The sequence below is a fragment of the Lissotriton vulgaris genome, chromosome 5 (genome assembly GCF_964263255.1).
Source record: "Lissotriton vulgaris chromosome 5, aLisVul1.2, whole genome shotgun sequence".
Classification (NCBI taxonomy): domain Eukaryota; kingdom Metazoa; phylum Chordata; class Amphibia; order Caudata; family Salamandridae; genus Lissotriton; species Lissotriton vulgaris.
The window spans coordinates 21,844,375-21,858,726 of record NC_141693.1 but is presented as its reverse complement, the minus strand read 5'-3'; the positions used below and the strand labels follow the sequence as shown (position 1 = coordinate 21,858,726).

General features: G+C 47.4%; 1 protein-coding gene across 1 annotated transcript in view; it reads right to left on the bottom strand.

Annotated features, from left to right (window-relative positions):
- The window catches only part of LOC147710023 (uncharacterized), a 32,438-nt gene extending 21,068 nt beyond the window's left edge, over positions 1-11,370 (bottom strand). The window contains exons 1-3 of the mRNA XM_086920695.1: positions 11,195-11,370; positions 3,734-3,802; positions 3,530-3,610 (exon numbers count right to left, since the gene is read on the bottom strand). Of these exons, the coding sequence (XP_086776821.1) occupies positions 3,530-3,610; positions 3,734-3,802; positions 11,195-11,270 (226 nt within the window). The 5' untranslated portion in view covers positions 11,271-11,370. The remainder of the gene's footprint in view (positions 1-3,529; positions 3,611-3,733; positions 3,803-11,194) is intronic.
- Between the last annotated feature and the right edge of the window lie 2,982 nt (positions 11,371-14,352).

Here is a 14,352-nt window from a genome sequence, read left to right as displayed (position 1 = left end):
CTTAGAAGGTTAAGACACCTGCTGCAGAGATCTTTGTGCCCAGTGATTTTGAAGGGATTCTGATAGTGTTACAATCACTCTGGTGGTTAACACAGCCCTGGGAGAGCTCTGTCTTTGGTCCAGTCACACTTTTGACTCATAAAATAGCACCGAGGGTTAGTGCGCCTGCTGCAAAGCATATTATGTAACATGCAGAGCACAGATTCGTATTTCATGTAGGTTGGAAAGTGGGCAACTGCTTTAGACACCGAGATAATTATGTTACGGCTGGTTCATAAGCTGCAATCCTTCTAATATAGCGCAGTGATCTATTTACCGGCATCAAGGAACTGCACGCAAACTGCAAGTCATGGGTTTAGATTCTTGGTTTTTCCTCAATCTGTTGTTATTGTCAGATTAACAACAGGGGCTTCTTTTGAGAGGTACAAAGTCGTGCTACCACAGAGAAGCACAATCACTGCGTTACATTTTACATCCTGACTTTGTGTTTCTCCCCCCATTCACTCTTAGCAGGTAGTGTCTACAGGTACGGATGATGTGTGACTGCCAAGCCTTATAACCCTTTTGTCTCACGTTACAGTTCCTGTGCATTGATGTAATAAAACAACAAGCATCTGCAATGCAACAGGTCTCGCAGTTACATGAGTTCAAGCTATTGGCAATGTAAATGACAATGGCTTTTATTTATGCTTTGGTTTTTAAAACATAAATAAAAGGCATTGTTATTTACAATACCAATAGCTTAAACTCTCGCATTCCAAATGCTTGACCGTCCTGCAGAAAGAGAAACTCATTAAAGAAAATAGTGATTACAGAGTAAAGAATACGTACTGTGTAACAACCGAAGTAAAACTGCCAGTCCTCTTGGGAGGTTGAAATGAAGACAAGGCTGTACTAAGGAGGGACTAACAAGCCTAATAACGAATCAGAAGCCAGCATTTACGAAGGACAATGGCACAAGCCAATGACAAATATGGGAGGAGAGTAGGCGGGCCTGAAGTACATACTCCAATGCAGCATGGCTCGCAGAGCAGTGTATGCGCTGCACAGGCTCAACCTAATGAGTAGCTGCCATTTAAAACAAGATTTGTGTAATTACTCATACAGACAGATAAGGCCTGCATTCTTACAGAGCGAGCACATTTCTTACATAGGGAGGTGACAAAAGTTAAAAGCTTGCCTCCAATAGTTTCTCTTAAATACTTGTGAAGGGATAACAAGCTTTGCACCTTTGTTTCCTTCTATTGCATTGTTGTCTAGGTTTTAGGCTCCTGATGGCTCCCAGCAAGACTGATACATGAACAAAAGGGGGGCTGATGGACCTTTAAATCAGGCCTTTGTTTTGAGCCCAGCAGCAATCTCAAACCAGAATGCCTCCTCTCTGCCTCAACCTTCCTGCTCCCAGCAGACACAGTGCGGGCGCTGCTGAATTATTCCCCATGACACCAGGCCAAATTCACCATGTTCCCTGGGTCTGCCGAATCCCGGATCCGGCCTAGAAACAGAAATCCAATCCTGCACAATCCCCTACTTTCCACCTCTGTAAACAGGCTTTGGCAAAGCTCCTAGGTTTCGCTTATGTGAAATCTGCTGGCTTTGTCAAAGTTTTATCGTGGTTGCTGTGCAGCAGAATTGAAAGTATAAAAAACAAGCGCTGCAGCCTGCAACTGAGCACTTTTTTAGGTTTCGCCTACTCAACGCGCATGCGCTGCATAGGAGGAGACCTTTAGGAATCCATTTGCTTTTTTGCCCAAAAATGTGCACACTTTGCATTGCATTCAATGGCAACGCGTGCACGTTTGTCGATTCCCGTGCGGGAGCGAGCTTTGGCAACATCTGTTTGTAATTATCTTGCAAACAGATGGTGCCCCTGCTCGCTCCCGCAAGGGAAACGCTAAGTGTGTGTGCACGCGCACCACTCGCGGGACACTGCAGTTGCAGTCTGCATTCTCGACTGCGCTTCTTTCTTCTTCTGCACGTTTCACTTTCTGTTCTTTGAAGCCAAAGGCGTATTTGCCTTTGAAACACCGTCGCTTTAATAGACAGCAGGCTGTGGGGTCAGGGCAGAGGCACAGCAAATGACGTTACAGGCACCCCTCTGCAGGGCTTGAAATCTTTTCATTGGGCAGTAACATGACTTCTCAATTGTGCTGCTATACCTTTAATGTGCACCCGTACTGATCTTTTCAGCAAGCCTGTTATCATTCGAAGGGACAGTACTAACCCTGGGCGGAGTTCGCGGAGTGGGGCTTCGCGGAGCTACGCGAAGTGGGCGAGAAACTACGCCCACCTCCGCACTCCGCGTAGCCCCACTCCGCAAACACCACTGGCCGCCAGCCCCGCCACCCGCCTCCCTCCCGCCCTCCCTAAATACTTTGAAATAAAGGAATGAAATAATTTAAAAAGCACTTACCTTGCCGCCGCTGCACGCCGCGTCCCCGGGGCTCGCTATCTTCCGTCTTCCGTCTTCTATACTAATGCGCATGCGCGGGCGGCCGCGCATGCGCATTTTCTCGTGAAAATGCGCATGCGCGGCCGCCCGCGCATGCGCATTAGTAAAGCGGACGGAAGACGGAAGATAGTGAGCCCCGGGGACGCGGCGGGCAGCGGCGGCAAGGTAAGTGCTTTTTAAATTATTTCATTCCTTTATTTCAAAGTATTTAGGGAGGGCGGGAGGGAGGCGGGTGGCGGCCAGCTACGCTCCGTCTGCGGAGCGTGCGTAGTGCCGCCTGGCTCCGCCAGCTCCGCAAAATGCGGAGTAGGCGGCACTACGCACACTCCGCAGACGGAGCGTAGCTGGCCGCCCACCGTTAGACAGTACTTCTGCATGTGACACTGTCCAGTGCCGCTCACTGTGACTGCCAGCCCCGGGGGGTGGGGGGGAGGGAGGAGAGCGCAGGATCGGAAGCCGCCATTTGCGCTAGCACAACTGTAGCCTCGTTCCCGGCATCACCTTAGCAACCAGCAGTGTCAGCAGCTCTGCGTCACCGTGAGACAGTTCGTAAACAGTGTCCATAGACTTCTGGCACTTGAGAAGTTTTTTTTCTTCTTTTAGTTGCAGCACGTCATTGAGAGCATGTCTTTGCAGCCCCCTCTCCACCCCCCACTTTTCTGCCCATCATAACTGCCAAAATTTCTGATTGCTATGTGCTAGGGTGAGAAGATTCTCAAAACAACAAGTGTTTGCATAGCCAATAGGTCTCACCTTTGGGACCTTATAAGTGTTTAGCCAAAGGCGAGACCTATTGGCTATGCCAATGCTTGTTTTTAGTCATGGCGGTGGAGGGCAACGACTAGGGAGGGTGAGTCGGGGACTGGACAAACAAGGGTGGGTGGGAGGGAGGGAGAAGGCAGAGCAAGCAACAGCAAGGACAAACACAGAAGTGGGGGGGACTGGTGGGAACAAGCAGCCCACTGGAGGGAGGGACACAGAGGGGGGCAGGAGAAGTGCACAAGGAATGCCAAACACAAAGGGTTATAAATTCACTTTTTACACTTCTTTGTGGTGGCCTGCGAGGGCGCATTTTACCTTGAATTCCGCCCACTCCCGCCGCTCCACCTGTCGCCCCAGGATCGTTGTTGAAGGGCGCGCTTGTTTCCCCTCTGGAGCCTGTAGAAAAAAACAAGCGCTATAAAAACTGCAGGGACTTGAGCCTATTGGCTACAAATTTTGTATTTCAAAGGAGTTTATAGGCTTTGTGCTGAAGGTCCCTTGTATTTGACAGAAATGTACCTGAATTACTGGAAGAGTAAGGCACTTCCTGGGAGCTCTGCCCTTTGACCCCATCGAGTGGAAAGGAATCTGTAAGGACAAGAGACAAGGGAGCCATTCATGAAGCTGGGAACATATGTTTTCAATAGAACGACACACTAACACATACCATCTCACATTCACATCCCCATAATATACGCTCACACACGAAGGACATCACGTCCCAGGCATGCGCACACGCACATTACATCCCTAACACACACACATCATTACATGCCTAACACACGCACATTATTGCAAGCCTAACACACACATCATTACATGCCTAACACACGCACATTATTGCATGCCTAACACACGCACATTATTGCATGCCTAACACACGCACATCATTACATCCCTAACACACACATCATTACATCCCTAACACACACATCATTACATGCCTAACATACGCACATGATTACAAGCCTAACACACGCACATTATTGCATGCCTAACACACACATCATTACATCCCTAACACACACATTATTGCATGCCTAACATACGCACATTATTGCATGCCTAAGCAAATGGCGTTAAATGGGATTACAAAAAACGGATCTCTGAAAGAGTTGAAGCCAAAGAGGTGCAAACAGGCGTCCTTTAAAGGGCTGCGGCCTGTGTAAATAAGGGTGTGGCTTAAATCAAGTAAATCTGGAATCCTGCGCCCCACAAATTGGTAAAGTCAACAGGTTGCAAGAGACACTGGAAGGTGCAAGGTATTCATTTCTCCTCATTTTTCTCCTCTTTCCATGCATGCTTCATTCTGCAGCACACATATAACGAGGAAATAACCTCTAATGATTGTTTAAGTGCAGGAAGGTGTCCCTTCCTGCACATAAACAATCCTTTAAATAAATTACGTTTTACAAGTTCTGTGTGTGCTGCATTAACCCCTTTGCTGCGTCGAACGTTCGGCACCCAGTGCTGAACGTTCGAATAACGAGCGCTGGCCCGTCGGCCAACGGTCGTGCGCAGCACTGGCAAGGTAGTGCTCGCGACGACCGTTGGCCGACGGCAGCGCTTAAGGGGTTAATCAGCACACATAGAAGTTGAAAAACGCCATTTTAGATTGTTTATGTGCAGGAAAGGACACCTTCCTGTACATAAACAATCATCCCTGTGACTCAGGCATCTTTGCGCTATGGTGCAAGCGTGCCTGCCTCAGCGCATGACAGCTAATTGTGTGTCAGTGCAGGGGAAAGCTTAGGGATGCCACATATTTTTGTAAATATGTCGCATCCCTGTGCTTTGAAAGTGATGCAGTTCGGCGCAGCCAAATGGCTTGCAGCACGTACTGAGGGGGCCATTAGGATGACGGGCGGGCATCCCATCTTAGAAAGGGACCGCCTGCCATAAAGGGCGGGGGTCCCATGGGGGAAATTAGGATACGCCCGCCACAGTGGTGAGCGCATCCTGTATTTTTAACATCTGCACCGCCCACTGCAATTCTAAAAATACATGTTGTGCATTTCGAAGCACAACGTGACAGGCACTGCACGGTGCCTGCCACGTTGTTCTTTGAAATGCACAAGGGTACAATAAGTACCCCCATGTGCACCCCCCACACCCCTGGAGTCCCTGGGGGCCCGCAACACCACCACAGAAAGGCATTCACCAGCACACATTGTAATATGGCTGGCGGTGTCAAACAGTCACCGCCACCATATTGCAGCCTTTCCCGCCACAGTCGCAAGGCGACCGGGGCGGAAATGCGTCGGACAGTCTTTCCGTCTGCTGCAGACCCCCCAACCATAATAATATGGCGGGGGGTCATTTCTGCAAGGATGGCTGGCGGATCGCCCCCGCCAGGCCGGCATTGGCTACCGCCGCCCTGTCGGGGGTGATCCGCCCGCCATCCTAATGGACCCTGAGTCACTTTTATTGTAAATATGCCCCTCTCTGTACAAAGACACTTTCTACCTTCAAAAGAAAGGGTCATTGATCAGGGTTGGTTTGCTCCAAATTTTGCAGTTCTTTACGTAGATGACTTAGAGTGTTTACACACAATAATCCTTTTATTGACAACATCCGCCAGCTGAAAGAGTACACCTACAATGTTGTATTATTTTGAATGGCAACAGTGAACCACTCTCAAGTTTAATTATATAGCTGAACAATAAATTTTCGTCTCACATTCAATTTTGATGGAAAAAACAATAAGCTACAATTTCTTGACTTCACGATTTCGATCTGTGATGGCAAACTTGGCACGTTACTGTATCGGCAACCAACTGAGAGAAACACGCTCCTTCAATATCCAATTAACCATCCTAGGGGATTGTGTGATGGTTTACTACTTGGACAATCGCTACAGATATGTAGAAATTGCAAATGGCACAGTGACTATTTCCACGAGTCGGCAGCCCTTGCAAATAAATGACTTGACAGGAGCTACCCAAAACAGTTGATATTTCGATTATTAAATGGGCTTGATATTGCCCTATGAAGTCACTACTACCTCGCAAGCAGAGGCAGGACAATATCCGTATCCCGTTTGTGAATACTTTGTGTCCATCCAGTAATAAAATCCCCAAAATAATCTATAAAAACTGGACTATCCGAAGACTCCATCATCTGTTTTCTCGCCCCCCCTCTCTTTTCTCAAACAATCATTTGCATTGCAAAAGGTCTCACATTACTGATAGTTTGAGGTATTGTTGTTTCAAATAATAATGCAGTGCCGATAGCTCATACTTTCGCATTTCAGTAATGCCAGACCTAGTGCATTGCAAATGCTTGCGTAGTCAGCCAGGAGTACCGCAAGCTGCTCCAGAGGTTCCTAGTGAGCAAGGCACCAGCACTGCATGTCTAGGTGCAGTACCGCAAGCTGCTCCTAGAGGTCTATAGTGAGCAAGGCACCAGCACTGCATGTCTCGGTGCAGTACCACAAGCTGCTCATAGAGGTCCCTAGTGAGAAAGGCACCAGCACTGCATGCCTATGTGCAGTACCACAAATTTCACCTAGAAGTCTCTAGAGAGCAAAGCAACAGCACTGCATGTCAACAAAGTTGGAGTTATTGGCATTATAAATGGCAATGTTTTTTACCTAGCCATGTTGCAGGGTTCAGTACCATATGTGGCCAAAAGGGGACCTATTTTGGTCACATATGGTACTGCACCCTGCAGGACACATGTTGGTAATCCAAATATTTTTATAAATGAGTATTCACATTGTTCAAAAATCAAGTGCATAGTGTCCCAAGTGAACATAGAACCTACATATCAGTTTGTGACATTTTGCGACATAGAAGATATGGTTTCCAAAATTACAAAGACGACCATGACAAAAGTATCAGATAAATGATCACAGCCTTCTAGTGCAGTGGTAGGGGCTGAAAGATGGTTGGATGGAGGACTAATTCCCTGACAGATACTGATACTTCTGTTTTCCTTATAACAATCTAGTAAGGATTATCAAGGGTTGAATCTGGTCTTTTTGCTTTTGAATTTAGGCTTACTTATCAGTGGCTGGTTAGCACTGGTTCCAATTTCCCTTGTTTTAGCAGTATGACTTATTACAACTCCTTCTGAGTAGTCTATTTAATTTCATACTTACTTTCTTCACATGCAGTTTTCTTACTTTATCAGCTCCTTTTTTTATTTCATTTTTCAGGAGCATTATATATGTAAGGTAAATCCATAAATTATTTTACTAACTCCCCACTTCGATGTGTCACTGCTTGCACACCTTGACACCTTCAGTTATCTTTCAACTACATGCATAGTACAGGACTGTTTGTTTCTTTTTTCAGATTACCCCAGTGCTGAATTTGCAGATACCCATTATATAGTCTCCAATTACTCTTTTAATGTTAATAATTGTTTGGTTTATGAGGGATACTGGATTCATTTTCCGCTTTTACTTTCACGCAGCAATATATATTTTTGGTGCTGCTTTAATGCTTTGTCCTGATGATGATCAGGTGAATTATGAAAGGCCGAAACGTTGTCAACATTATACCAGCGGAAAAAGATGTGCATTACTGAACACACATATGTGCAATGAAATTACTATGAACTGTTATCTATAACCTTTCCACACACATTACTGAATTGTCACCTCTTTTTACTGCTTTTGTCCTTTGTAGTTCAATATTTTGTGTCATCTGCACAGTCCTGGGCTCTCTACGTCTACCTCACACTTTGAACACCTCTCACTCTCTAATTACTTTAAAGCTGCTTAATATCAGTTGTTATAGCAAATCAAATGTATACAGATTCATTTCAGACATTTTTTAACCATATCTTTCTTTCCTTCTTGACTCTTGGCATTTTACAATACATTTCTTAGTATTGAGTGAACAATGATATGTTGGCCATGAATGATTCCTTCAGGGCACTGTTGCTAATATCTTCTCATTTCTATTGGCAAAGAAACGAGGCCAATCACTTGTGTGCAGCGGGAAACAGCATTTACAACGCAGACGGAACCACGCGTGCCTTTACCGCACAAGCGTTACTACCCTTGCCTTTACCACGCAGATGTGTAGTAAAGGTAGTCGATGCTCTAGATACAGAGTGGAGAGGTGGGGAGAATGGAAGGAACAGGAAGGGCCGGGACGCGGCTTGGTAAGAAGGGCGGGGGTCGGTTTTAGGGCTCAGGGCTCCGGGCAGGGAGATAAGATGTTTCAAGGACTGGGGCCCGGGTCGTTTTTTTGGCTGGGGCCAGGTTTAAAGGGTTCAGGGCAGGGCGCTGGGGTCAGGGTGGATTTTAGGGCTGGGGGCTGTGTTTTAAGGGTCAGGGCGGGGGGTCAGGGTAGTTTTTAGGGCTGGTGTGGAGTCGTTTGCAGGGCTGGGGCCATGTTTTAGGACTCAGGGCCGGGAGGTCATAGTGTCATCTTTACCACGTATATGCCTTTACCGATTATGCATTTACAAAGAAATTTGCTGTAAAGATATGCATGGTAAAGGCACGCATGGTAAAGGCACACGTGGAAAATAAGCAGTTGTATTAAAGACCGCGTTGTGAAGGCATGTGATATAACCGCATGCATGGTTTTGTCATTCAACCGTGTGCAGCCCTTCAAGCACAGTTTTACCCTCCTTTCACCTCGAAGCTGGGCTCTCAGATAAAGACAGGGAGCTCTACGAATTGTTGACAATTGTTTTTACTGTGGTGTACGGTATGTTGCGTACTACCTTTGCGAACACACTGTCCTGTTATACCCCCATCAGGAACTTCCGGTCCTCCAGCTGAGCCCAAAGCCCCACATGTAGAATCTGCGTTTATCCCTTGTACCTCATATGTCCCATCACTGGAACCCACAGCGCCCATCCCTGGACCTCACAGTTCCATCCCTGGACCTCACAGACCCAATACTGGATCTCACTGTTCCTTCACTGGACCTCACAGTTCCATCCCTGGACCTCACAGGTCCCATCCCTGAACCTCACAGGTCCCATCCCTGGACCTCACAGGTCCATCTCTGGACCTCACAGGTCCCATCTCTGGACCTTACAGGTCCCATCCCTGGACCTCACAGGTCCCATCCCTGGACCTCACAGGTCGCATCCCTGGACCTCACAGGTCCCATCCCTGGACCTCACAGGTCGCATCCCTGGACCTCACAGGTCCCATCCCTGGACCTCACAGTCCCATCCCTGGACCTCACAGTTCCATCCCTGGACCTCATAGTTCCTTCACTGGACCTCATAGTTCCTTCTCTGGACCTCACTGCCTCTTGAGATCCCAGCTTCCTCCTCACTCAGTGAATTCAAATCTATCTTAAGGTGATCTGAGCAAAGAAGGAGGCATATTACATCACATCTGTAAACCTGGTATTTTGTGTAACTTCATTATGGAATATCTCTACATTTCTGGTTGTGTTGCTCATCCCTCACTGACCTTGCACAAGCCTTGTCCCCCAGGCTCTTTAGGGCAATCAGACTTTCTGCATCCAAGCTGCCCTTATGTTCAGACTTTCTGTTCACAATGTTCTGCCAACCGTGTAATTAGAGATGCAAATGCCAGCTGTACCAACCCTGAGATTGCAAAAAGCCACAGGTGAGAAACTCTACTTTTCGCAACCAGCCGTTTATTTCGTGAACCTAACAATTTACTTACAGGTTGGTTGGTGAAAATAAGGGATCGTAGTGAGTCACAGCCCACGCTGCCGAATTATTTATTGGGCAGGTCTCAATTTACAACCCGCTACAGTTGATCTCAGTCACAGGGACGGTGGCCTGCAAGGGTCTCATTGATTGCTTTTCAAAAAAGTTTTTTTAAAGCAGCCAGATGTCTTTGAAGGAAACCTTCATCAAATTCTATTCTTTTTGGAAAATGTCAGTACCATTCGGCAATGGGCCACTGGACCACCGCCTACCCCCCTGAAACTTTGACTGCAATTACAAAGAAGGGTCCAGAAGAGAGCTCTGACTTTGTGCGAATAAGTTACCACCCCAACTTGAGAGTCGGCCACTTATCAATGGTTTGCAGGTGGAAATCCTGTCACGATTGGGTATTTTAAAGAGACGGCCACAATGTGCTCCTTGAGGAGTAATTCACAAACCATGTTTAAACCTATTTTAGTCATCACTAAAAGTTACAGACTCCAGAACTGGGATTAGGACTCAGGGGAAACTTTTTAGTGATCACAAATTTAGAGAATCAAGGTTTGTGGGCCTGCTCAAAGGTTTTCTACATCCAGTGGCGGCTCCTCCGCTATGGCGGAGGAGCATCGCCCACTGCTTTTGAGCAGTGTAAAGTAAAGAAAAAAATACAAGTTTGAGTTATTCTCATTTTATGTTTCCTTTGCATGCGGGGCGCTCTGCTTTCAGAGCAGGGCAGGGGAGGAGGGGTCTCCCCACTCCTAAGTGTGCAATGGCTGTGTGGTCGGCCCTCTCGGGCTGCTCAAACCAGTCATGCGCACTTTCCCGTTCTGCATGCAGGCTGCATTGCAGGCTGCGTGGAGAACATACCGGGCCCCCATTCCCTGGTTGAGCGTCCAACTAGGATGCTCAAAACTAATCACAACACTGCATTTCAGCGTTGAGATTGGTCAGGGTAGTACGGGTGCTTACCAATCACAACACTGCATTGCAGACTTGTGATTGGTCAGGGGAACCTGGCTGTTCTTCCTGGCTTCCTGTTCCTCAAGACCCATGAGGAGAGCAGGAGCAAGGAGCAGTCCCGGACCTGGCGGCAAAGTAAAAGTATATACTTTTTGTGTGGTTTTTTTTGTCTTTGCCCAATCTGTGGCCCCCCGTGCCCGCCCAGCCACCCGCAAGTCATGCCGGCACTGTGTACATCTGGCTCCAAAAACATAAATCTCAAAGGAGACACCACATGATGATGCCTTTCATGTCCCCAGGGATTATTAGTGGGATCAGCACGGACCCCCGCTAAGATCAACTCAGAGGATCTGTCTACTCATCTGAGGGCACAGGTTCCTTCTGTCCTCTCTGGACCAAGAGCCAACGGCGTACGATACTCACAGGTCACATGACTGCAGGAGATGAAGACGAGAAGGCCCAAAGCCTGGGGTGCGAGGAGACCGTGAAGGCACCACATGGTGGATGCTGGAGTGGGCACTGAGTCTGGTCACCAGGACGGTATCTGGAGAGTGAGCGGATCCTCCACCTTCAGCTCAAGCCTCGGCCTTCCTGACACAGCTCCAAATCAAACATTTATAGAGAGTACGAGACGGGCGGCGACCCATCGTGGAGAGATAGGAGGCGGAGCTGAGACAGCTGGTCCGCCTTAGATTGCAGCACCCTGAGAAAGGTCCAAGACAAGATCCAGCCATGGAAATTATAGACTAGAAACATCTCATTACTTTTTATGCCAATAAATTTGTCATTTAAATGGTAGGGCATTGTTGAGCAGCAGGGCGTCTTCAGGGCTGGGTGGGCACCATTGAGTTCATCAAGGTGGCATGAGGGCTGGCTTGTGTCCAAGAGTTAGGTGGGTATCAGGTGAGCTATTTATACACATAGAGGTGAGGGCATATGGCAAATTATGCATCGAAATGTTGCCACATATAGTCGCTGGCAGAGTGCTTTGCATCACATGCTCTGCCTGGTCCCCACCTCTCCCTCCAGGGTTGACAGGGAGCCCAGTGCGGAGCGTCCTGGTATTAGGCCAAGTTCTTCTCTTACTGCTACTGAGGAGACTGCCACGTGCAGCAGCCGGTCTCCTTGGCCCTCTCATTTGTTCGTTGGCACCTCCTGTTTCCATAATTGGCCACTAAGCTAGGCTGGATGGCCAACTCGAGCCGTATACGTGAGAGGTAGCCAGACATGGATTGCTCCAGTAGGACGGTCAGCTTGGGGTATTGAAGGTAGGGTCATGTACTTGTCACGTGTTATCCACTCCTCCACCCTGGTCAGATGGGCAGGGTAGAAGGGTTGGCTTATGTCGGCTGTTCCCAGGGAGAGGCCCAAAGATTCACATCCACATGGAAAGGCTGCGAGGTCACAGGTGGGAAGCCTTTGGGCCCTGGTCCAGTTACATCAGCAAGGAGTCATAGCCCCCCCACACTGCCAGCTGGTGGGACTTTGATGTTCTCTTGGCTCCAGGATGGACAAAGGTACCTCCTGGACCAGCTTCTCCAAAGTGCCCCCCCACAGTGAACATGCTTAGGATCCCCCACCTTAACTTGGCCGCTCTACTTCCAGCTCGAAGGGTCAGCTCGGTGCTTTTTGCGCCATTTACTGAAGGACGTTGGTAGATTTCCTCATGAGGAGTGGGCACCAGACTGAGGTCCTGGTCCTAGACAAGGACTGCTTGTACTGGGTGACGTTGGCTGACGGTCGAGGATGTAGAAGGAGAATTTGAAAGGGAGCTCTCATTGTTTGAAAATGTTTGGGTTTCCTGCTTCTAAAGCAGACCTTGTCCTATGTTCCACCCCATATGCATGTCCTGGTCATCGCATGGCAGTTCTTTCTTATTCACACTATGTAACACAGTGTGACACATGTTTCCTTCCGCTGGCTGTGGGAAACACGCCCGGGAGGTGTTATAAACGGCTTTGCACCCATGGCTGGTGGGTCAGGGAAGTCACAGTGATGCCCAGCAAAGAAGCATGAGGTTGATGTGAGCTTCCTCTCCTCCTCAGCCAGTGGCTGTCGGTCATCTTAGAGGTGATAGCAGAGAAGAGCGCCCCCGGCTCATCGTTTCACCCTCCTCCCCATCCTCAGTAGGCGCTATAGTAAAGGGTCTCAGCACCTCACATTCTCATGTTTTGTTTCTGTATCTGACACATGCACTCGCAGAGGGCTGTGCCAGGTGTAACCCTCCAGAAACGTTCACCGCAAGGGTAAAGTAAAAATAAACAAGCACTGGCAAATCCAATAGGTCAGCAGCACTCGCCTTTTAAAGGCACAGCCTGTTGACTTTGCAAAGACCTTACAGAGGTTGTCACCATCTTGGAATCCCTAGCAACCGAGAAGTCTATAACAGTGTTGGGAGACTTTAACTTCCATCTAGACAATAATGGGGATAAAGACACCTTGACCCTCCTGTCAGAGATGGAGGTTTTCGGGCTCTCACAACTGGTGAATGGACCCTCCCATGTTGCAGGACATACTCTGGATGGCATCTTAACTAGTTTGGAAGATCTGCAAATTACCGATGTCCTCCCTATGACCTGGACTGACCATCATTTGGTCTTAGGTACAATAATGATTTATGAGGCACCCATTTCAAGAGCATCCTCCCTTAGACGTGAACCTTTCAAAGTCTGGAAGGGCCTTAACATTCCGAACCTTAAGGTGTCACTGGGCAATTCCAAACCAATATTGTCCAACGACCCAGAAATGGCAACAAAGCAATATCAAGATTGGCTGGATCACGCCACTAGTAAATTAGTACCGATTAAACTCATATCTAGAAACAGGAACTCCCCTTCAGCGCCTTGGTATTCTGAGGAACTACAAAAACATAAACAGCTCTGTAGAAACAGAGAAAGGCACTGGAGGAAAAACTATGATGATGAAAGCAAAAACAACTATAAGGAACTCTTAACCCAGTACAAATCTTTGATCATGGAGGCCAAAAAAAAGTATTTTAGTGAGCAAATTGAGAGCACAAAAAACTCCAACAAAAGGCTTTATGAGATAACCAGGCAGTTGGCAGGAAATGCCCCTGACCTTAATCCCCCAACCTCACAAATCTTCTGTGATTCTTTAGCTTCTTTCTTTTTTACAAACGTGAATGATATCTATTCTGCATTCACCTCTTCTGCTACTTATAGCACTAACGAAATAAATATACCACCTACTAGTAACACACTCCCACGGTTTGTGGAAATCTCAGAGAACCAAGTTAAAGACATTATCAACTCAATTAAATCGGGTTCAGCATTGGATCCATGTCCCTTGAAAACCCTACGCCCATTAATGAATATTTTGATTCCAGTTATAACTCAAATTTGTAACCTGATGTTCAGTACAGGAACCTACCGAGCCCGTTAAAAAAAACCCTACTGAAGCCCCTTCTGAAAAAATCTGGTCTAGATAAAACAGAGCTAAAAAATTATAGACCTATTGCCAACCTTCCTTTTCTGGCCAAAGTGGCAGAAAAGGCCATGAACAGCCAACTTGCAGCTTTTATCGAGCAATACCATCTTCTCGATGAAACCCAATTTGGGTTT